Below are 21,198 nucleotides of genomic sequence, written 5' to 3'. Positions count from 1 at the left end.
AATGTCTGGTCTGGGTTTTAAGAGGTGGGGTCCAGTCTCTATGTTGTGGGACCAGTCCAATACCATTCTCACCACCACAGTGCTGGCCTGTGTTTAAGGCAATCTGCTACGCGTTGAACCCTGCTCTATTCACAAATTACATAATTTGGTAAAAAAAAATTAGGGAGGCTATCCTTAGTGAAATGATATTAGTATTTTGATAAAACAATAGTTTGAAACCTTTTTATTTTTATTTTTGTGGATATTAAAGTGGGATGATTTGAATTCCTATCATCATAAAAAAAATAATATTCATTACCACTAGATAGATCTTGTAGAGAAATAGTTTGAAACCTTAATTTTTCTCGTTTTAAGTTTAAGGGAAAAAAAAAAAAGTTGTTCCAATCAAAATTTCATTATTATTATATTGGAGGACACCAACATTGTCAACGGATAATCTGGAAGCTATTCGGGTTCAATTTCATGGATTATCGATTGGATATGATAAGGTTTTTCAAATCGGTAAGGATATTTATCTTTGTCTTTTAAAAAATAATGCATTGTTTTATTTATTTCCATTTTATTATAAAATGTATAAAAATATATTTTTTCAACCATAAAACTTTCTTCTTTTTTTTTTTAATATTTTTAGTTTCCGGATTGAGACATTCAATTTAAAATTTCATTTTGATATAGGAAAATAGAAAGAAAATGGGAAATAAAAAGAAACATGTTAGCAACATGCAGAAATGGTTTAACGCTTTACATCTCCAAACTTACATAGATAAAAAAAGACAGCATTGAATTATTCTTAGTCTTGCTCTGCATGTGTTATTTACCTTCTTGTAACACTTGGTTTTTTGGGGTAGAAATCTACTACAACCATTTTGTATAGAAATCTTCAACAACCATTTTGTATGTGCTTACAAGAGTTCTAGAGAGATATAAACAATAACTTTTCAAAATCATTAAACTAGGAATAATTTACTTGTTAAAAAAAATAAAACTAGAAATAATTTATAAAATTTTAACCCCGTTTCCATTTTCCAAATATCCAATCCAAAATTACAAACTTATTTGCTACATTCCCATATTTTATTTTAATATATATATATATATATATATATATATATGTTTGGGTTGAGAGAATCCCATCCTTGCTCTCATGTTATTTCAACCGCAAGATTATATGATAAATGCAAAATTTATTTATTTTTTTAAGTGCAATACACCTAAATAATTCTTATATTCAAGGGGAATAAAATTAAAGGTTAAGTATACTTTTGGTCCTTTTCAGTTAAAAAAAAAAAAAAAAATTATACTTGCGGTCCATTTAGTTTGACTTCAATTTCAATTGAGCGCTTCAAGATTTAATTTTTTTTTTTAATTATGTACTTTAATTTTTATTTTTATTTCAATTTAAATTTTTATTTTTATTTTTTCAATTGATATGCTTAACTTTAATTTGATTTCATTTTCGACATTCTATATTTAATCTCTATGGTTGAAAATTTTATTTATTTTTTACTATTTTAAATTAATAAATTTTCTAGATTTATAATAAAACATTTATTTTAAACAAAATTTTCATTAAATTTTATCCTTATTAAAAGAAAAAAAAAAAAAAGACTCAACTTGAGAATATGAATTGAAAAAAATTAGAATAAAATGAAAATAAAAGTACCTAATTGAAAATTTTTAAACTTAGAAAACTCAATTAAAATTAAGAGCAAAATAGAGGGCTAAAAAAAAAAAAGTTGACTTATTTTTCTTATGTCCTTGTAGTCTTCGAAATTTGTGAAAATGAAATGAAACAAGGTTTATCATCTCTTGATGAAGATACCAGAGAAGTGGGTAAAACTCCATTGCTGTCTCTTACTTCTTGCAGGAAAAAATGAGCGTCTGAACATAAACCCAAACCGGGAAACAAGCGCTGTTTAGCTTTCAGGGGCACAAAAGAACTCTTTTCTTCAAAATTTGATAATTTTCCATTGGAAATGCTGGCCTTCGCAGTCTCAGCACCCTTCAGTTTCAAGCTTCCTCGTGTCTTTCAACTCAGCCCCCATAACACCACAATACCCGAAAGAAGAAGACCAACTGTGTTTTCTTACAAAACCCATCAACATATTCTTCTTCCTCATCATTACAAACTCAAACCCCGATTACTTTCTGACCGTTCTGTCTTGACAAGGCTAAGTAATGATGGTAGTGGTGCGATTGATGCCACACCACCATGGTCTTCACCCCCCGTAAGTTGTTAATTGCTTTGCTTCTTATATGGGTGTTTTGGCCCCTTTTTAAAATTTTCTTGTTTACTTCCTAATGATTTTTCAGTATTGTTTGCTGTTGTTCAAACAAAAAATAAAAAATTGGGTTCATTTGCTTGATGATTGCCCATGTGAAGGAATTTGAATTTGTGTACTGAACTTGGAATGGAAAATTTTGAAATGGAGTGGAACTGTGGAATAACTAGTATTTAAACCTTTTGGCGTTTTTTACGATTTTATTGTTGTTTGGTTCGCTTTCATGCTTGCGTCAAGTCTAAAAGGAATCTTGTTTTGAGTTATGATTGCACTGTTAGGAATACCACTTGGGTGTTTAACTTCAAAAGTAGAAACTTGTTTATATATATATATATATATATATATATTATAAGGCTGGCAAAAGAAACTTCAAAGTCTTCGCTGGAAATAGAATTGTTTAGGAGAAAGTCATTTATGCATTTTTGGATGACCATGCTTGAAGCTTGTTTAAAGCAAATGTTTTTGAGACTCTTTTTGATTCTATGAAATTATTATGGACTCATCTTAAGCACTCTATGATATATGATAGCCTTATTCTGTCTTTTCATTGAACTAGTTGACATGGGAAATTAGCCGCTTATTTTAACTCATTACTTGCAGTGTATGTATCATAAATGCCAATGCAGATAAAGGTAGATTTAGTTTGTTGCTAATGTTTAACTTGGGGATGCTCCCAAGTATATGATAATGTATTGGGTTCTTACATTTTTGCTCACCTTGTCCATATATTGCTTTCCTATACTAAAATTAAAATACTTAAATTGCTCTTTTGGCAATGGTGACTAGAAAATTTTCAAATCTTTCAGTGCTTCTATTTCTTCCCTGACCTTCGGTAAATGTCTCATGGACCATGACAACAATTTTCATTATTTTATCACCAATTACGTTTTATAACTTGACATATTCCTTGGACAAAGATAATTGTTTTCCTGAAAAGGCCGCATGATCACACTTCTTGCCACTATGCTTTCAGGATGTTGAAGAGAGTTCTCCAGGTATTGGTGATGGTTACGTTTCCTTATTTGTTCGGATGCTTGGGCTGGACAATGATCCCCTTGACAGAGAACAGGCAATTGTGGCTTTATGGAAATACTCACTTGGAGGAAAGAAGTATGTTGATACCATAATGCAATTTCCTGGCTGCATAAATCTCACCGTAAACCTACTTCGATCAGAGTCAAGTTCAACATGCGAAGCAGCTGCTGGTCTTCTACGGTCAATATCTATGGTTAACATATACAAAGATTTGGTAGCCGAAAGTGGAGCAATTCAAGAGTTCGCTGGCTTGCTTAATCAACATTCTTTGACTCCTGAGGTATAGGATGGTTATCTAAATTCTTATCATTTGATTTTTGCTTCTCATATTTCTTGATCTAGAAAGGTGGGTTATAATCTAATAAAATTTCTTCAGGTGAAGGAGCAAAGTATATGTACTTTGTGGAACTTGTCATCAGATGAGAAGCTTAGAGTGAAAATTGCGAACACTGACATTCTACCGATACTTATTAAATGTCTGGATGATGAGGATATAAAGGTGAAGGAAGCTGCGGGAGGGGTTTTAGCAAATTTTGCATTGAGCCAGGCTAATCACAATATTTTGGTTGAAGCAGGTGTTATACCAAAATTGGTGAGACTTTCTTCTACCTTATTCATAGAATGTTTTAGTAACAGATCACTGGGCAAATAATTTGTTGGATTCACATGTCAATGCTATTTGATATAATAGATGGCTTAGTATTGTATTATATAGGGGTTAAATAATTCAATTTCAACAGGATGACTAGAAGCATCCTACTTTCTGATTTTTATAGTTTTTATATTGTTTGAATTGATTACCTTGGTTATTTGCTGTAGGCAAAGTTCTTAAAGCCTGATGGTGAAGGATCTAAAACAATTAGAAAGGAGGCAAGAAATGTGTTGTTGGAACTATCCAAGGATGAATATTTTAGAATTCTTATCATAGAGGAAGGTCTGGTTCCTGTCCCTATAATTGGTGCTGCTGCTTATAAGTCCTTCAAACCCGGATTGCATTCTTGGCCTAGTTTACCGGATGGTACAGAAATTGAACGGACTTCTAATACTCCCTCGAGGTTTGGTGCCTCTGAATTACTCCTTGGATTAAATGTTGATGAGAAGAATGTAGACATTGATGAAGCCAAGATGAATGCAATAGTTGGAAGGACACAGCAACAATTTCTTGCTCGTATTGGGGCCATTGATATAGAAGATGTAAAAAAAGTTCCTAAGCTGTCAAGTGGTCAGCCACTTACAATTTTGCCATGGATGGATGGCGTGGCTCGTCTGGTTTTAATTCTTGAACTTGAAAATGAGTCAGCCATATTAAGAGCTGTAGAATCAATTGCAGATGCATCTATTAATGAACAAATGCGGATGGCATTCAAAGAAGCTGGAGCAATTAAGCATTTAATTCGGCTGTTAGGCACTGATGATTATGCTGTCAAATTGGCTGTAACTCATGCTTTGGAGAAATTGTCTGTCAGGTATCCCTTTATCTTCCATTTTTCAAGTCTATTGTGCCACAGAAGAGTTGCAAGCTAAATATGGTTTATTTATAATGAAGAAATAAAATAGAAAATTCTGCTGAAAACTAAATGGACAGGCAGAAAAGACATTCATGTATGGCAAAAAGAATGGACGAACTCTACCCTATTATCAATTAGTGTAGTTCAGGAGTTGATGTGAGTATAACACCCCCTCTTCTTTTTGATGGGGTGAGAGTGGGCACAGTTACAGGCTTCGGAAACAGACGTAAGTTGGGGTGTGCTTCTCCAGTTTGTATGTTCAATTTTATGCTATTATTGTTTGTAAGTACCTGACACGCATCCATCTGTGATCTCACCATTTCGGTTCCTCTTGCCTGAAGCATGGTCACTGGAATAGATACCTGCCAAACATGTTAGTGATGTTAGCTTGATTTGTCCATTATTATATATGTGCATTTGATACCATGTTGGCATCAACATGTCTCCAAGAACTGGGAGGACATGCTAGAAAAGCTTGTTCCCTGGCAGCTACTAATCCTCAAAGTGCCCTGAACTCCGGAATCAATCACTATCTTCCTTAAAATGTCTTTTTTTAAGGATGGAAAATTTCTAGATTTTAAATGTCCATCTAAGTGCTGAATCAAAAAGTATGTGGCAATAATTTTTTTCTTTCTTTCTCAATGCAGCAATGTCATTTGCCAGGTTATTGAAGCTGAAGGAGTTATAGATCCTTTGATTGATATTCTGAAGCACCCAGAGATCTCTGAAAAATTGATGGAAAAGGTAATCTTCTAATCATGCTATTTTCTCTTTACCAATATTAATTTGGCAAATGATTCTCATTTGAATTCATCACCACATGAATCATTGTTTTGATGCAGACCTTGGATATACTTGCTCGGATCTTAGACCCTAGTACAGAAATGAAGTCAAAGGTTAGTCAGTTGTCTCTTGTCACTTGTTACGAAAGCTGGTAACCATCAATTGACTTACTAAGAGTAGATTGATTCCAGTTTTATGATGGACCAGTAAATGGATCGAAAAAGAGATTGGATGCAGCAAGAACATCTGATGTTTCCATGGGGATAGATGTATCAAAAACAAATACTAGGTTTGTTCAGCTTGTTTTCCCCCATATTCTTTTTGGTCTTGTTTACTAGGGCAATCATTTTGGTGTTAGCAAACTCTCATGGTAAAAGTTGGAATTGCTATCTATTCATTTTATAGGAAATCTTTGCTCGAGTCTGCAGTCATTTCTCGCCTTGTTGAGATTTTAAAGACTTCATCCCCAAATTTACAGAGAAAAGCTTCGTCCATCCTTGAGTTTATAATAATTATTGACCCAAGCATGGACACTGTCACTTCAGTGGATATTGCATCTGGTTTGGATGCTGTTTTCCAGCAAAAAGTTCTGAAAGGTACAGAGAACAATTTCTTTACCATTAAGACTTAGGTTTATAAAATGTGTTTCCATCTAATCCAATTTTAAATGATTCCACTTACAATCGTTCTCTTAATAATCTTGCAATTTGTTGCAAGAAAAGTAGACGATGTGAACTAAGATAAGGATACAAAATGGATATTTAATGCTTATTTACTAAGTTAATTGATTTTCCAACTATTATTAATCAATGAACCGCTATTCTGATATAGTTACTTCCCTTGCCAATCATGTTTGTCATGTATCTTATCTTGGACAAGTAAAAAATTTTAAAAAAAAGAAAAAAAAAAGAAAAAAAAATACTGTTTGCAGTTTCTCTTGATTATTTAATCTTCGCTATGATATTAATGTCTTTGTTATCTAATAGACTCATAGAAGCAATCCCTTTGCCCATCTTCTGGAAACAATTTTAAAATTTTTATTATTTGTTCTTTTTGTAAATGTGTTTCTTTTAAACATTAGTCAATAATATAATTGTCAAATATTATGTTGTCCTTCAGAACTTCATAAGTTAACTAAATTTTGTAATAATGCATTCGAACAACCTTCTATACTGGTTTCTGTTTTATGTCTCTTCATCTTCTGCTTCTTCCAGAAGAATAGCTTTAAAGTTCTTAATTTCAGTATATTTTTTCGTTCAAAAGCTCCTAGTGACTTTGGATGACAGCAATAGGATTTATCTGTATGATTAATAGGTATTGGAAGTAATTTTACCTTATTAAATTCTTAAAAAGTAGATTTAAAATTTCGCATTTTTAGTTTTGTTTTGTACATAGGTGCCGAATATTTTTATTTTTCAAATTAATTATAAAGGAACAGAGTTAAAGTAAGTCCACTAGTGCAACTTGCAAGTACCTCGAAACAAGTGTTTGATACTAATGAATCTTTTCAAATTTCATTCAGCGTAGAGATTTATTTAATGATTGTAAATCAGCTGAAAAGTGAATGATAAAAAGAGAGATAGAGAGAGAATGATAAAAAGCTGAATTTTCCTTCTTGTACTTAAGAATATTAACATGCTTAAAATGCTTAGCAGACATGGAACCCGTTCTAGAGGATGAGAATCCAGAAGAATATATACTTGAAATAGAAGAAGCTGGACTTGCAATCTCTGCAGCTTCCCGTTTGCTTACAAAACTGCTTGATTCTGAGCAGTTCTACCACAAGATAGATTCCACTCATTTCTCTACTTTGCTGCGTAACATCCTCAAGTCTAGTATTCCCCTGCAGAACAAAGATTGGATCGCTGCGTGCTTAGTTAAACTTGGCTCTCTTTCTGGTTCGAAACTAACTTTGGAGGACCCAATCAACATGGAGGTAACTCTCTACGAGACAATACCAAGACTTTTGGAGCAAATAAAAACATCTTTCTCTCTGGATGCAAAGGAAGCTGCTGTTGTAGAACTAAACAGAATAATTTCCGAAGGGGTGGTTGATGCAACTCGAGCGGTTGCTTCCGAGGGAGGAATATTTCCTTTGGTGAAACTTATCGAAGAAGGCAGTGAGAGAGCTGTTGAAGCTAGCTTGTCAATACTATATAATCTGAGCATGGACAGTGAGAATCATTTGGCAATTGTAGCCGCAGGTGCTGTGCCAGTACTGAAGAGGATTGTTCTGGCGCAGAGACCACATTGGACACTAGCTCTTCATTTGCTTAGGACTTTACCTACGTGATGAAAAACCAGCACAAATGCTTAATGGTTTTTCTGAGAAAATGTAAAAATTTAGGTTTTTGTCTTCTATATGTCATAGAAAACCCATGATTTTTGATACATTGAAGAGGTGAGCATGATATCATTGTAAAAATGTTTTACCTCGTGGTAATAAGATCAGTGAAATTCTACTCAACTGTGTGAAGTTTATGTTCAGATGTCTATAAATATATATATATATATATATATATATATATATATATATATTTATAGCAAAATTAGAGGTTGGTGAAGCGTATTTTATTTACCATTCTTCTTGATCTAGCAAGTAAAAAGAATGTGCATTGTTGACAAAGACTTATGATTCGTATTAACCGAGGACCAGGAGACTTACTAGCAGAGCAAGTAAGCTTAGGTAGCGGAAAAGCTAAGGTTAAAAAAAAAAACCAATAACGCATGCAAAATGTAAATGGGCCGTATGTGACATAAAAGATATTTTGTTGGATATTTTTGGCTTTTGGCTTTTTGCTTTTGATTTGTTAGTTGGTACCATTATTGGTCTTCTGGTCAGCATAGAATATAATAGAATAGTAGAGGGTGTATAAGAAGAAGAAGATAATAAAAACACTGTTGCAGTGTTCTCAGAGGCAGAGACCACCATGTCTTGCTTGTGTTCCTGCTTCTACACCACCACCACCACCCCCAGAAATATGGCTATTATTATTGCTTCTCTTCCTGACAACGCCAAATCCAATCACTCTCCGCCACCTGTCCAAACCCATCATTCCCTCAAACCCACCACCACAATTCTTCCAAGCAAGACCATGGAGAAGAAGAAGAAGCCACAGAAGCCGAGGCAACCCTCTGTTATAGAGATTGAACGAGCAACCGGCGCCGGAAGGTTCCGCGACACCGACTCCAGGCATGAAAAACAAAGACAACCCTTTTCATGTTCCTCTCTGAATGTTTGAATTCCTAGTTCACATTGTAATTTCCCACTTCTGAAAAGTTTCAATTTTTGACATCTACTATGACTATCTGAAAATGGGCGTCTACTAATTTTTTGTTACGGAATAATGAGTTTTGTTTGTTTATTTATTTATATTTTATTTTTATTATGATTTTTTTATGTGTGTGTGTGTGTGTGTTTCTGAATTTCATGAACTATTCAGGGAATTGGAAGAGCTAAAGGATGCCAAATTCGACATGTCGCTGATGAACTTTCCTGGGAAATTTGAAGGGCCATTGGAGAAGAAGCTTCGTGAGACAGGAGAGTTTATGGCCAATCAAAGCGAGAGAGGGTTTCGTTCTTCCAGTAAATTACTTCTCCAACTTGGCTTTATGTTATAATACTCTTGTTGTTATATCTACACCATAGGATATTAGTGAAGTTTCAAGAATTCAAACACCATTCTTTTTGTACCAGTTTGCTTAGACATGGTTTTGTTTAAAGGACCTTTAGCTTGCTCGAAAGGATACCTAATCCACGTACAACAGAGACATAGCGGAGAGAAACCAAATTTTTATAGATAAAGAAAAGAAAATGCAAGAAACCAAACTTTTCTAGACAAAGAAAAGAAAATCCAACAATCTAATGGAATGGAAGTCCAAATGCACCTAATGAGAGAAACAAGTGTGAAGCGTTATTTGGCCATTTCTTGGCCAGAAAAAAAAAGGTTAAAAGCATCTCCAAAAACTATGAACATTGTGCCCCAAAGTCCCTAAATAATGAGTACAAGACCAAAGCCGCCGCGCAACGCAAAGTACAACAAAAAGGAGATTAAAGTCCAACTTTCGGTGCCACTTACACTGACACCACTACTTCTTTAAATTGTAGCTCTTCTAAATTTTATACCATTAGCCAAAACTATTTAAGGAAGAGTGACAAATCCCATTATTAAAGAAAGTTGTTCTATGTGGAAAACTACAATCCTATATTTCCAATATTCTAATTATTATAGGAATATTATTGCATAATTAGTAAATCTATAATTTTATTTGTGCCATTTTTTCTCAACTCCTGTGGAACTTTTGAACTTGAGCTCTTTTGTTTTGACCCCCATTTCTTGGGCTGGTTTACTAATTTGCAGGCAAAAAAATTCTGATTTTCGCGTTCAAGTGGATGCTTCCAGTGTGGACTCTGTTAGTTCTGGTTGCCTCTGGAGCCATCAAGCTACCATTCAGTTCCCCATTTCTGGATCAACTAATTATGTGAACTTAGTGACAATTTCAGATTATACTACTAAACATCTATTCAAGGCCATTCAGGCTTTTTGCAGAATGTTATCCATTGGAATTTCCAATGCAGAAAATTCACTGATCCTGATGCTTTGTCACACTGATCTGCATTACCAGTTTTCCTAGTCTTACCCAGTGTACAGGATGATATAATATTATTACGTAACTCTCAATTTGGTTCTTTTGGCATATTTATTGGTTGCCATATCGTCCTTGTTCTACCTTCATGCTTTGGAGATTTAAAAGAGATATTTCTGTAACTTTTCAATTATAATGCATGTGGATTGGGTTAATGATGAATTAATTGATTTGTTTGCAATGTCCTAACTACTAATAACTATTATTAGGTAATTTAGCTCCAGTGTCAATTGTAAAGGTCCGATTTTCTCCCTTACGTTCATAAAGGAAAAAAGAGTAGTCAGATCGGGTGGTATTATATTAAATCTAGAAAAGAACCATTAATTATGCTGCAAAATGTCCAAAAAATATTTATGCAAGGTTTTTTTACATTATTATTATTTTTTTAATAATAAAGGCGGAGTATTTCAAACTTTGGATCATTGATAGGAGAAAAATAGTAGTTTTGCAGTTAGATTGTTTGTCAAAGGCATGTGCAAAATTCCAATACAAAAGCATTATTCTAGATTGGACCAAGCATCACAAGAGGTCTATCTGGGTGTATGTTTTTAATAAATGTTTCTCTTTGAAAACAAACTTTGTGTGAAGAACATTTACCACCAAAAAAAAACTATAAAAAAAAAAAAAAAAAAAAACTTGTTTGAAGAACATAAGCCAAACAGAAGAAAACAAAAGGGGAAAAAAAAAAAAAAAAGATAAAAAAATTTAAGGGAATGGAAGAAATTGAAGCTTCCACATATTTCAACAAGAAAACAAACCCTTTGTCTGGAACCATTTAACAAGGAGTCAATTCCTTGCATATTCCAAAATACCCATATTTCATATTCTTCTTCATTAGCCTAACATTTCTTCATTTGAGACATTCATTTTGCCAACCACATACCAAATCCGGTACCAAATTTAGAGGCACAATTTAAATTTAATTATTCAATATTATGTAAGAGAGGTCAACCTCCAGCTGCACCTCCATTTTGAAAGTCAAACTTGGTCTTTATTGCATATCTTATTAGGCTCTCATTTGGACAGTCTGTTCTTTGAAAATTGGCCTCTTTGACCTTGTTTGTTTTACGATTTGCTCAAATGGCTTGATTGGCGGATTACCTACATACACTCTTGGTCAAGCTTTTTTAATTTTTTCTTTAAATTTTTTGTTCAACCAATTCTAGAAGGACCTAAATATGATAATAAATGGTTTTTTTTTTTAAATCTTATTATTCAAAGCCAGCCTAGTGTCATATGGCACACCACCAAAGATAGATAAAATAAAAAATGTTTCATGCTGCACGTGCACCTCTTCATCCTTATTTTCATATTTTATTTTTATTTTTTATTCATGTATTTACGTATTGGTTTGCTTACAGTAATGGTACTTCTTGGATAAAGAAACTACCACAAGGAAATAAAAAACTGGAAATTCATTAATTTATAGAATTAATGACAATTGTGTTCTGAACCAGTGTGATTGAATTTTAACCAATTTAGTGGTAAATTGACCCTCTCTGAAGTTTAGCATATAGGAGAATGATGATATTTTAAATTTATATTTGTATTTGAAAAAAAAAAAAAAGAGAAATACATGCTTTGCAAGCTACAATTTGTTATAATTCTCTGGCTGACGAAAATATAACAACAACTATCATAATAATAAAGTGTATAATCCTAAAAAGCATTTGAAAGTGTTCATTAGTTTGACTACTACAAAATCTACATTGTTTTTGGGGAAAAAAATAGTTTGACTAGGCATTATTAATATCTTATTCATTCTAGCAATATATATATATATATATATATACCTTATTCATTAGCTTATATTATTATCTTTTTTTTTTCTCCACTATTTTTTATAGAGTTTTTATCTATGAAGTATTTTATAGTAAATCTTAAATATAATTTCTGTTTTCATCCATATCATTTTAGATGGTATATAAGATCTTAATTGTTTATTCAATCTTGTAATTATAAATGAGAAAAATACCAACATTAAAATTGTAATGTCATTTATTAAATTACATTTTTTTATTTTATTTTTTTGTATTTTTAGTTTTTTGTTCTTTTTAATCCCTACAAGGGAATCATGTGATAACTTTTTTTCTTTCCCAGAAACCAAAACGTCTCCCATACTTCTGTCTTATCCCAATTCTATGAAATATTGAATAACTATTTCACATATATAGTACTATTACCTGTTTTTCAGTCTATTTTAAATTTTACAGATATCTAATATGTACATACATATATATATATATATATATATATATATATATAGAGGTCTTATTTGACAAAGTTTACACGTTAATCACTGAGTTTTTGTTTTTTGATATTCACCTTAATCACTATGTTATAATACATTATTAGCATATTGTTTTCTTCTTCTTGGATAGGATATAGTTTTCCTTTTTTTTTATTATTATTATTATTATTATTTTTTTTGATAGAGTTTAGCTTTCCTTCTTACTTATTTTTAAAATTGTCAAAATATATAAATTTAAAGCTGTTTTCTTCTTTTTTTTGTTTTAAATATTAATTTCGCAGACTCTTTGCGTGCCAGTACCTAAAAGACAGTCTAGCAGTTCTTCCCTTTAAAGTCTTTTTATGAAAAAAAGACGCTGGAACTATAATAAGTTATATACAAATATTACCATAATACCAAAAAATAAAAATAAAAACCATAAATTAATACATAAGTTATTCATATCCTGTTATTTTTTATATAATAAATAACTAAAAATTATTAATTTTATTTTATTCACATATTATTTAACTAATTTTATGTAGTTGGATTCTTTATTATATTATTAATTTTTACGATAAATATTAGAAATAAAAAGAAGTAATATATTAAAATAATAATAATAATAATAAAAGATGCTTTACTTAAATAAGTGGGAAAAGCTGGTACCTGACTTTATAATAATGTGAAAAAAATAATGATGACACATACTCAGGTAGGGGCCGCCAAAAGCCACCGAGGATAACCGAAAAACCAAAAAAAAAACAAATATATATATATATATATATATTTTATCAAAATATATATATATATATATATATATATATATATATATATATATATATATATATATATATATATATAAATAAAAAATAAAACCAAAAAAATAGAAAAAAAGAAAAAAAAGAAAAAAAGGAAGAAAAATCGAATAACAAACGGGCATCAGAAATTCACCATCTCGACCAGACGTCGAGGAGACCCAAAATCTCTCTCTCACACTCCTTTGCAGGCTGTAAATCCCCAATTCTTTTTCCCACCAATATTGAAAACCCTTCTCTCTGTGTGTGTATTTGTGTCTCTGAGCAAGCGAGAGAGAATCAAGCTTTCAAGCCCACGTATTATCTGTTTTATATTGGATTAATTCGAGAGAGAGAGAGAGAGAGAGCGATCTAAGCGGTGAAGGAGGAGGTGCTTACAAATGGGCACGCTTCAGACTTGGAGGAAAGCTTATGGTGCTCTCAAGGACTCCACCAAAGTCGGTCTCGCACACGTCAACAGCGATTATGCGGTAAGAATTTTTTTTTTTCTTTTTTTGGTTGAGGATTAGGATGTTTAATTAGCAAATTTTGATTTTTTTTTTAATAATTGTATGAAGGAAATTAAATCCTTTTTATGGATCTGATTTTTATTTTTATTTATTTACCCTGAATTTTTGTATAGGATTTAGATGTTGCCATAGTCAAAGCTACTAACCACGTCGAGTGCCCCCCCAAAGAAAGACATCTAAGAAGTATGTGTTTTTATTTATTTTTTATTTCTTAGATCCATTTTTATTTTCTGGGTCGCTGAATTTTGGGGTGGAATATGTGAAAGTTTTGATTTTTTTTTTCTTTTTTTGTTTTTGTTTTTTTGGGGTTGCAGAAATCCTGATTGCCACATCGGCAATTCGTCCCAGAGCAGATGTTGCTTATTGCATTCATGCGCTTTCCAGAAGATTAGCCAAGACTCATAATTGGACGGTAAGCTAATATCTTTTTATGGGTTTATCAAAGTTCTAATTTTTTTTTTTTTTTTGGGATCTTTTATCAAAGTTGGTAATGATGGTAATTTGAACTTTTGCTTGGAATTTAGTTGGAAATTGGAATGTGCTTAATATTGTGAGTTGGGTTATCCATAGCTTAATCTAATTCTGTGTATGGTTTTATGAAGTTTCTTTGAGGTTAAACTGGTTTATTTATTTATTTATTTTTTTAATTGTCGCTTTGTAAGGATAGACTCACATATAATGCACACATATTTTACTTTTAAGAATTCATGCTTTTACTGGCTATCATTAGTGAAACCCCTTCTCCTTAACAGTTGTTGGATTGATTTTGCAACTTTTCTTTAGCTTAATAAGGATATGGAGACGTTCTTTAACAAGCTATTCAATTATACTGTTTTGCTACTGAATATTTCTTAAATACGAAACCTTTTTGAGCATTTGGTTTATCTAAAATTTACTGTCTACAAAAATTGTTCACATTTCTTACCTTATGGGGGGTCCTAGGCATCTAGCATTGTGGTAAGGTGGACGGTAGTTGAAGTGGTGTCTTCAGTTCACGCGTTAGTGACAATACTAAAAAATAAATTGAAAATATTGTTTAGTTTTCTAAAATTTTAATCTACCTTTCATATCTATGTTTTTGCTAATCTAGCCTACAAACTTTAACATGTAAATTGGTCTCTAGGTTCTATCTCAACTATCATCTAGTTCTTGTTCCTATACAATTAAATTTGTTGTGAAAAGATAAAGATAAATATTGGGAATTGTGTGATGGTCCTTTTTCATACAATCTATATCTATGTATGAAACTCCCCGTACCAACGGTGATGAAACACACTATAACATAAACAGCATAGTGCAATATATCTCATATATGTCTTTGTATTTATTCAGGTTGTTTTCTCTAGGATATCTTACATGTATTTAATTCTTGTTTAACAGGTTGCTTTGAAAACACTAATAGTTATCCATAGGACATTGAGGGAGGGTGATCCTACTTTCAGAGAAGAACTCCTAAATTACTCACAGAGAGCACGCATTCTTCAACTTTCCAATTTCAAAGATGATTCAAGTCCTATTGGTTAGTTTCAACATGCTAATCTCTTTAATTTATTTTTTTTCACCTCTTTAAAGGTGATGTAATTGAAATGATTGAGTAGTTTTGATTTTTGATCATCTTATTATGTCCCTTTTTTCAGCTTGGGATTGCTCTGGGTGGGTGCGTACTTATGCATTGTTTTTGGAGGAACGACTCGAATGTTTTAGGGTCCTGAAGTATGACATTGAAGCTGAACGTTTACCAAGGCCTGCCCAAGGGCAGGATAAGGTAAAAAAAAAGTCAATGTTTACACTGTTCCTGTAAAATAGAAAAACTGAGAAGCAACGTTTTACATTAACCATTTGGTCCCGCTATGATGTGGGGTTGAGAGGGGATCTGAAAATGGTTACAGCTTACACCCTTACACATTTTTGCCTAAAGTGGTCTATTTATGATTTATTGTAGCCCTCAGCCATCTTGTAAATTTTTTTGCATGCTCATTTACTCTTTATTGTTCACAGCTAAGTGCTTAAGTTGTTCTTGTTCTTTATCTTCTTGTTCTTTGGTATTTCATGGTTGGAAAGACATTCATGGACCTTTGAAAGTCTACAGTGTTAGATTTTGGTGATTAAGGTTAATTTTCTTTTTTCTATATTAATGCCAACGAAACTTTATGATCAAAATAATATGGGAAAGGAGCAGAAGATTCTTTGTGGAATGTTTTCTTTGAAATAGCTGTTGATCATTATTTATTGGAAATATTTCTCTTCTCATTTCCTAAGTTAATGATAGTCTTTATCAGTTGGGGAGTATCAGTTGGAAAAAAGATATTAAATTTCAATTTAGTTTTCTAGATGTGAATTATCAGCTCTGTTTGAAGTATTTTAGAGTTTTTTAAATTGCTGAGAAATAAGGATTCGAATTTTCTTTTTCTTTTTTTTTTTTTTTTGGGTTTTTCATTTGCAGGGTTACAGTAGAACCAGGGAATTGGACAGTGAAGAACTGTTGGAGCAGTTGCCTGCGCTGCAGCAGCTGCTCTATCGTCTTATTGGTTGTCGGGTAATTTTTTTTGGGGTTATTGGATCGCCTTTTTTTTTTTTTCACCTAGACACTGCATGTGTATATATATATATGTATATAATTGTAGGTGTTGTATCCATATTTGTGGAAAAGTAATTAATCTTGCATTGCGATCTTACAGCCTGAGGGAGCAGCTGTTGGCAATTATGTTATACAGTATGCCCTGGCTCTGGTATGTATCACATTTTTATTTTTATCTACCTTTCATATTTATAATTTGTTTTCTTAAATTACAATTTAGAGTAGCAATATTTTTCTTCTTTGAAAATATGACAACTATATGATGTACATACTTGGTTTGATAAAATCTTGTTTTACTTGTTGTAAGGTAAGGATGAAAGTGTTGGTAGTGAAGGATATAACATTGATCCAAATTTATGGAAATAGCAACTGGTATATCATTATCGGTAAAAACCAATAAAAACAAAAGATAATGAAGTTCAACTGATATATTGACGCTTTTATCCTTAAGTGCATGCTAACAAGATTTTATAATACTTGAAACTAATATAATGAATAAAAAGGTTTATAAAAAAGCTATCTACAAACAGTTCACAGGTGTTATTAATGAATTATTGTTCCCTGAGTTTTTGGATGTGCAAGATCCAAACGCCCCATAAATTCGCACTTTTTTTTAGGCCGTCTGAAGTCCTGCAACTGTCTGAAATCCTGTTCACCGAACCCTTTTATGTTTGTGCTATTGACCTTTTGTGTGGATTATGATGATAAAGATATTCACTTCTTCCTCATGCAGCCATCTGTGACTCATATCTCACCCATGAATTAGCAAAACATTTACAGATGGAATGCAAATTTGACAATATGATGATTAGCTGCAAAAAAACTCTTTTAACAGAATTATGCAACTAATATTTGGATTGCCAACTCTTTTTTCCCCCCCTCTAAATCTGAAGTATTGTTAATCATTTGGTCGTTCCTTCTTTTTATTTGTCTTGTATCTTCAATTCTGTGTGTGGGGCACATGTGTGATATTTATTAATTTAAAGAAAGAATCTGTGACATGAAGTCATCCTGTCTGTTGTCCTGTCCAATGCAAAGGGCAACAAAACTTTATTCAAATTTTTTCTTCTGTTGATTTCTGAATCTTTTCAGGTACTGAAAGAGAGCTTTAAAATTTATTGTGCTATCAATGATGGAATAATCAATCTTGTTGATAAGGTAAATCAGTTTTATTGTTTGTAAAAGGATCATTGAATTTTAGTAATGCTATATCTTTTTGCTTTGAATTTGCTTTCTATAAGCAATATGATTTCATTGCAGTTTTTTGAGATGCCAAGACATGAAGCTGTCAAAGCCCTTGATGTCTACAAACGAGCTGGCCAGCAGGTGATGATGTGGAACTAAACGCTCACTTTTTCGGTGTATTCTTTAAGCTATTTCGCATGCTGCCGTGTAGTCATTTCTATTTAAGCATAAAAGATCTAGGATTAAGATGTTCACTAAGGATGCTGTTAATAAACCTTGGACCTCTACTGCAGGCAGCAAGCCTCTCAGATTTCTATGAAATTTGCAAAGGATTGGAACTTGCCAGAAACTTCCAGTTTCCTATTTTAAGAGAGGTAAGTACATTGAAATAGTTTATTATTTTGATCTTATATATATATATTTGTTTTCTCTTTGCTTAATTGTCTGTATTTGTGCAAATTAACTACTTTGTCAATACTCATCCAGCCCCCACAATCATTTCTTAATACAATGGAAGAGTATATAAGAGAGGCACCACGTGTTGTTTCCGTTCCAAGTGAGCCACTGGTCAGTCTCTATCTCTCTTACACTCACACTTGCTATTTCTTTTTGTTGGAGAAAGTATAATTTTTTACCTGATATCATTTCAATTTTTTTACATTTGCTGCTGTAAATTTAGTTTCTATACTAATTCTCAAGTGTTTCACCCAAAAAAAAAAAAAAAAAAATGCTGCAATTATTATTGGTGGAAGTAGCTTAACATGTGGGTTGTAATGAACAGCTTCAGTTGACATACAAACCAGAAGAAGAGATTAGTGAAGAAACAAAGTTACCCAGTGATGAACCTGAGCAACTACCACCAGATGTTGTGTCTAATGTTGAAACTGAAACACCTCCTCCTCCTCCACCTCCCCCTCAAAGCATCCTGGACACTGGAGATTTACTGGTATATTGTCAGATTTAAGCCACATGTTTTCAATTTTGGCTTTTTCCAAATATACTTCGTTCCTTCTGTTGTTCATCTTTTTATCCAGCCCCTCCTCACCCTTGGCAAATTTCCCTTTTGCGGTTTCAGGGATTAAATCATGTTACTGCTGATGTATCTGCAATTGAGGAAAGAAATGCTTTGGCTTTAGCCATAGTACCAACTGAACCTGGTAATATTGCATTTCCTCTTTTATGTCTTCACTTTCCCGATTATGCACAATTTTATATCATGGTGGCTTGGTGATTAATGTTGTATATTTGCAGGTGTTGCTCCAACATTTAATTCTAGTGCTTTTGAAGCAAAAGATTTTGATCCTACTGGATGGGAGCTAGCTCTAGTCTCCACTCCAAGTACCAATATTTCAGCACCAACTGATAGGCAATTGGTAGGTCCTTTATTGTTTTCTAAGTTTAATTTGTGATTGTTGTTATGGGTATATTCTGTGGCCATTGTACCAAGAAATACATGAGTAGCACTTGACTGCCATAAGCATGCATATCAAGTACGAGGATGATATAATTACCCAAAAAAGAAAAAAAGTACCAAGGATGATATTCCGAGATGCTGTGGTGGAGGAATCCAAATTGATAAATATAAAAGGAACCCTATCTGAGGAGGATTGAAATCGTCAGTTAGCAAAATGAAAATTAGATAATACTGAAAGCAAGCTGAGAATGCTTTTATAGTTGAAAGTTTCAATCTGATTTGTTTAGCATCGTGAACTTGCATTTGGAAGGAACTTGTGCTCACGGTAAATTGAGTTTCTTTAAAATGAGATAAACCCACAACTGATTATGCTTTGATATCTGTGGGTGAACATGAGTTGTTTTCACACAACTTGAATTATCTCATCATTTGTCTTTACATACGATTTCAGGCTGGTGGTTTGGACTCGCTTACTCTAACCAGCCTGTATGATGAAGGAGCATATAGAGCTTCCCAGCAGCCTGTTTATGGAGCACCAGCCCCGAATCCATTTGAGGTACACGATCCGTTTGCTTTATCAAACACCATTGCTTCTCCACCTGGAGTTCAAATGGCAGCAATGGCTCAGCAACAGTCCAATCCCTTTGGTCCTTACCAACCTACTTACCAGCCATTGCCTCAGCCGCAGCAGCATTTGATAATGGGGCCAACAAATCCTTTTGGTGATGCTGGATTTGCAGCTTTTCCCGCACCAAATCATGTGCCTCAACCACATCCCAACAACCCGTTTGGAAGCACCGGTATGCTGTAATGACAAAATGTTTGAGAAGTGTAATGTAGGCGCGGTGAAATTGGTTTTGGTGTATTTGGAAGTGCTGAGTATAGAAGGGTGGGTTTTGGTATTTTGGTCTACGTGATCATGGTTTTTGGGCAATAACAATGCTTGGTGTAAAAGTCAGCAATGAATAGTTAATAGTTAAATACGATTCATAATCCTTGCATATTTTTTGGCTCTCTCTCTAGGTGGTAGAAGGCATTAACATTATTCTTCATGCGACCAGGCATTCTTTCGTTCCTTACGAAATCCCTATGGGCTTGAAGATGTGTTTGTGCATGTGATGTTCAATTTTTAATTTTTTCTCAACGTACATAAATTCATCTGTAAGTTTAACTATGACAGTGACATACAGTTTCACCAAAAAAAAGAGAATGACAGTAACATACAGAAAATTTGGCTTGGCTTGAAAGTAGAAATGTTCTCTTACAACTCCAGATGATGTCATTAATACATTATCTATGTCTCATTCGGAAATTTTCAGTATTCTATTGCTCAATTGTGATTACTGTTATTTATTCCCACTTTTTTTAAAATTTCATCTTTTTGGATGAGATTGGGTATCACAGTTTCTAAAAAGAGGTCCATAAATTTTTTTTTTTTCTACGTAAGAATAAATAATTGATCTTTGGGAGTGAGAATACTATGCTATTTACCAAAAAATAAATAAATTAATAAATAAAATTAATAAGAATACTAGGCTCCAATAGTATGAGAATGTTACTGGTATAAACTTTGGAAGAAAAAAGAATAAAGCAACCAAATGGAAAGTATCACCTACTCGTTGATAGAACGCTACCACTCTCTCCTCGTACAATTAAAAATCTTAGCTAAGTTCTGAATCTTTTGCTGGAGCTTTTCCAAAGCTGTACATCTAAGGATCCCTACTACTTATTAAGCTTTGTGATAGTGTTTCCAAAGTTATTAAGAACAATATTCCTATTCACCTTTTTTTTTTTCCTTTTTTCCTTTTTTTTTTTTTTTATTTCGTGTGAAATTTATATTGTTCGAATACATCTTTTCAATTCCTTTTACAAAACAGATTATGCAACTTAACCAAAAATTAAACCATGGGTTTTGGTCCTTTTGGAAAAACCTTGCAAAAATTTACAATAAAAAAATCATATTTATTTGGTCAAATTTCCATGAGAGATTGCTGAAAGATTCATTGGTTCTTATTTTCCTTTGCAAAAGGGTCCCAAGTGGGCACCGTCCTTTGGTAAGAGTTATGTCACAGGAGACCCAAATTCAATAAAATAGTAACGAAAAAAAAAAAAAGTTTGATGTCAAAAAAGAGCAACAGCATCAACATGGGACTGCTTGAATTTTGTTTTAAAAGCCAAGCACTTAGAGAGAAGTATCTTGTAAGGAATT

At 32.8% G+C, this 21,198-nt stretch overlaps 3 protein-coding genes across 3 annotated transcripts; all 3 read left to right on the top strand.

Moving 5' to 3' along the window:
- Positions 1-1,777: 1,777 nt before the first annotated feature.
- LOC107429296 (uncharacterized) lies at positions 1,778-8,075 on the top strand. Its single transcript, XM_016039959.4, has 9 exons — positions 1,778-2,228; positions 3,256-3,597; positions 3,694-3,909; positions 4,137-4,783; positions 5,473-5,569; positions 5,668-5,721; positions 5,800-5,897; positions 6,014-6,204; positions 7,264-8,075. The coding sequence occupies exons 1-9, from the start codon at positions 1,977-1,979 to the stop codon at positions 7,899-7,901; spliced, it is 2,535 nt and encodes an 844-aa protein (XP_015895445.3). The 5' UTR covers positions 1,778-1,976; the 3' UTR covers positions 7,902-8,075.
- A 378-nt stretch (positions 8,076-8,453) lies between these two features.
- On the top strand, positions 8,454-10,417 carry LOC107429285 (probable NAD(P)H dehydrogenase subunit CRR3, chloroplastic). The gene is made up of 3 exons (XM_016039944.4): positions 8,454-8,801; positions 9,052-9,194; positions 9,970-10,417. Exons 1-3 carry the CDS (start codon positions 8,539-8,541, stop codon positions 10,092-10,094), a joined length of 531 nt encoding a protein of 176 aa, XP_015895430.1. The 5' UTR covers positions 8,454-8,538; the 3' UTR covers positions 10,095-10,417.
- Positions 10,418-13,359: 2,942 nt separating this feature from the next.
- LOC107429280 (putative clathrin assembly protein At2g01600) lies at positions 13,360-19,992 on the top strand. The gene is made up of 15 exons (XM_048462591.2): positions 13,360-13,773; positions 13,926-13,995; positions 14,127-14,224; positions 15,193-15,331; positions 15,450-15,577; positions 16,256-16,348; positions 16,491-16,541; positions 17,483-17,548; positions 17,651-17,716; positions 17,869-17,949; positions 18,062-18,142; positions 18,357-18,521; positions 18,651-18,732; positions 18,827-18,948; positions 19,441-19,992. Exons 1-15 carry the CDS (start codon positions 13,684-13,686, stop codon positions 19,798-19,800), a joined length of 1,692 nt encoding a protein of 563 aa, XP_048318548.2. The 5' UTR covers positions 13,360-13,683; the 3' UTR covers positions 19,801-19,992.
- The last annotated feature ends 1,206 nt before the right edge of the window (positions 19,993-21,198 follow it).

This window comes from Ziziphus jujuba, chromosome 12, assembly GCF_031755915.1.
Source record: "Ziziphus jujuba cultivar Dongzao chromosome 12, ASM3175591v1".
NCBI lineage: Eukaryota > Viridiplantae > Streptophyta > Magnoliopsida > Rosales > Rhamnaceae > Ziziphus > Ziziphus jujuba.
Note: the sequence above shows the minus strand (reverse complement) of the source record. Positions and strands in the feature narration are given on the sequence as shown.

What these genes read in the sequence shown, in the direction of transcription:
- LOC107429296 (XM_016039959.4), top strand. Translation starts at nt 1,977, where the DNA reads ATGCTGGCCTTCGCAGTCTCAGCACCCTTCAGTTTCAAGCTTCCTCGT. An exon ending in CAGGTGTTATACCAAAATTG is followed by an intron (nt 3,910 to 4,136) that starts GTGAGACTTTCT and finishes TATTTGCTGTAG; the next exon opens with GCAAAGTTCTTAAAGCCTGA. An exon ending in TTGGAGAAATTGTCTGTCAG is followed by an intron (nt 4,784 to 5,472) that starts GTATCCCTTTAT and finishes TTCTCAATGCAG; the next exon opens with CAATGTCATTTGCCAGGTTA.
- LOC107429285 (XM_016039944.4), top strand. Translation starts at nt 8,539, where the DNA reads ATGTCTTGCTTGTGTTCCTGCTTCTACACCACCACCACCACCCCCAGA. An exon ending in TTCCGCGACACCGACTCCAG is followed by an intron (nt 8,802 to 9,051) that starts GCATGAAAAACA and finishes TGAACTATTCAG; the next exon opens with GGAATTGGAAGAGCTAAAGG. An exon ending in GAGAGGGTTTCGTTCTTCCA is followed by an intron (nt 9,195 to 9,969) that starts GTAAATTACTTC and finishes ACTAATTTGCAG; the next exon opens with GCAAAAAAATTCTGATTTTC.
- LOC107429280 (XM_048462591.2), top strand. Translation starts at nt 13,684, where the DNA reads ATGGGCACGCTTCAGACTTGGAGGAAAGCTTATGGTGCTCTCAAGGAC. An exon ending in CCAAGACTCATAATTGGACG is followed by an intron (nt 14,225 to 15,192) that starts GTAAGCTAATAT and finishes CTTGTTTAACAG; the next exon opens with GTTGCTTTGAAAACACTAAT. An exon ending in AGATGATTCAAGTCCTATTG is followed by an intron (nt 15,332 to 15,449) that starts GTTAGTTTCAAC and finishes CCCTTTTTTCAG; the next exon opens with CTTGGGATTGCTCTGGGTGG.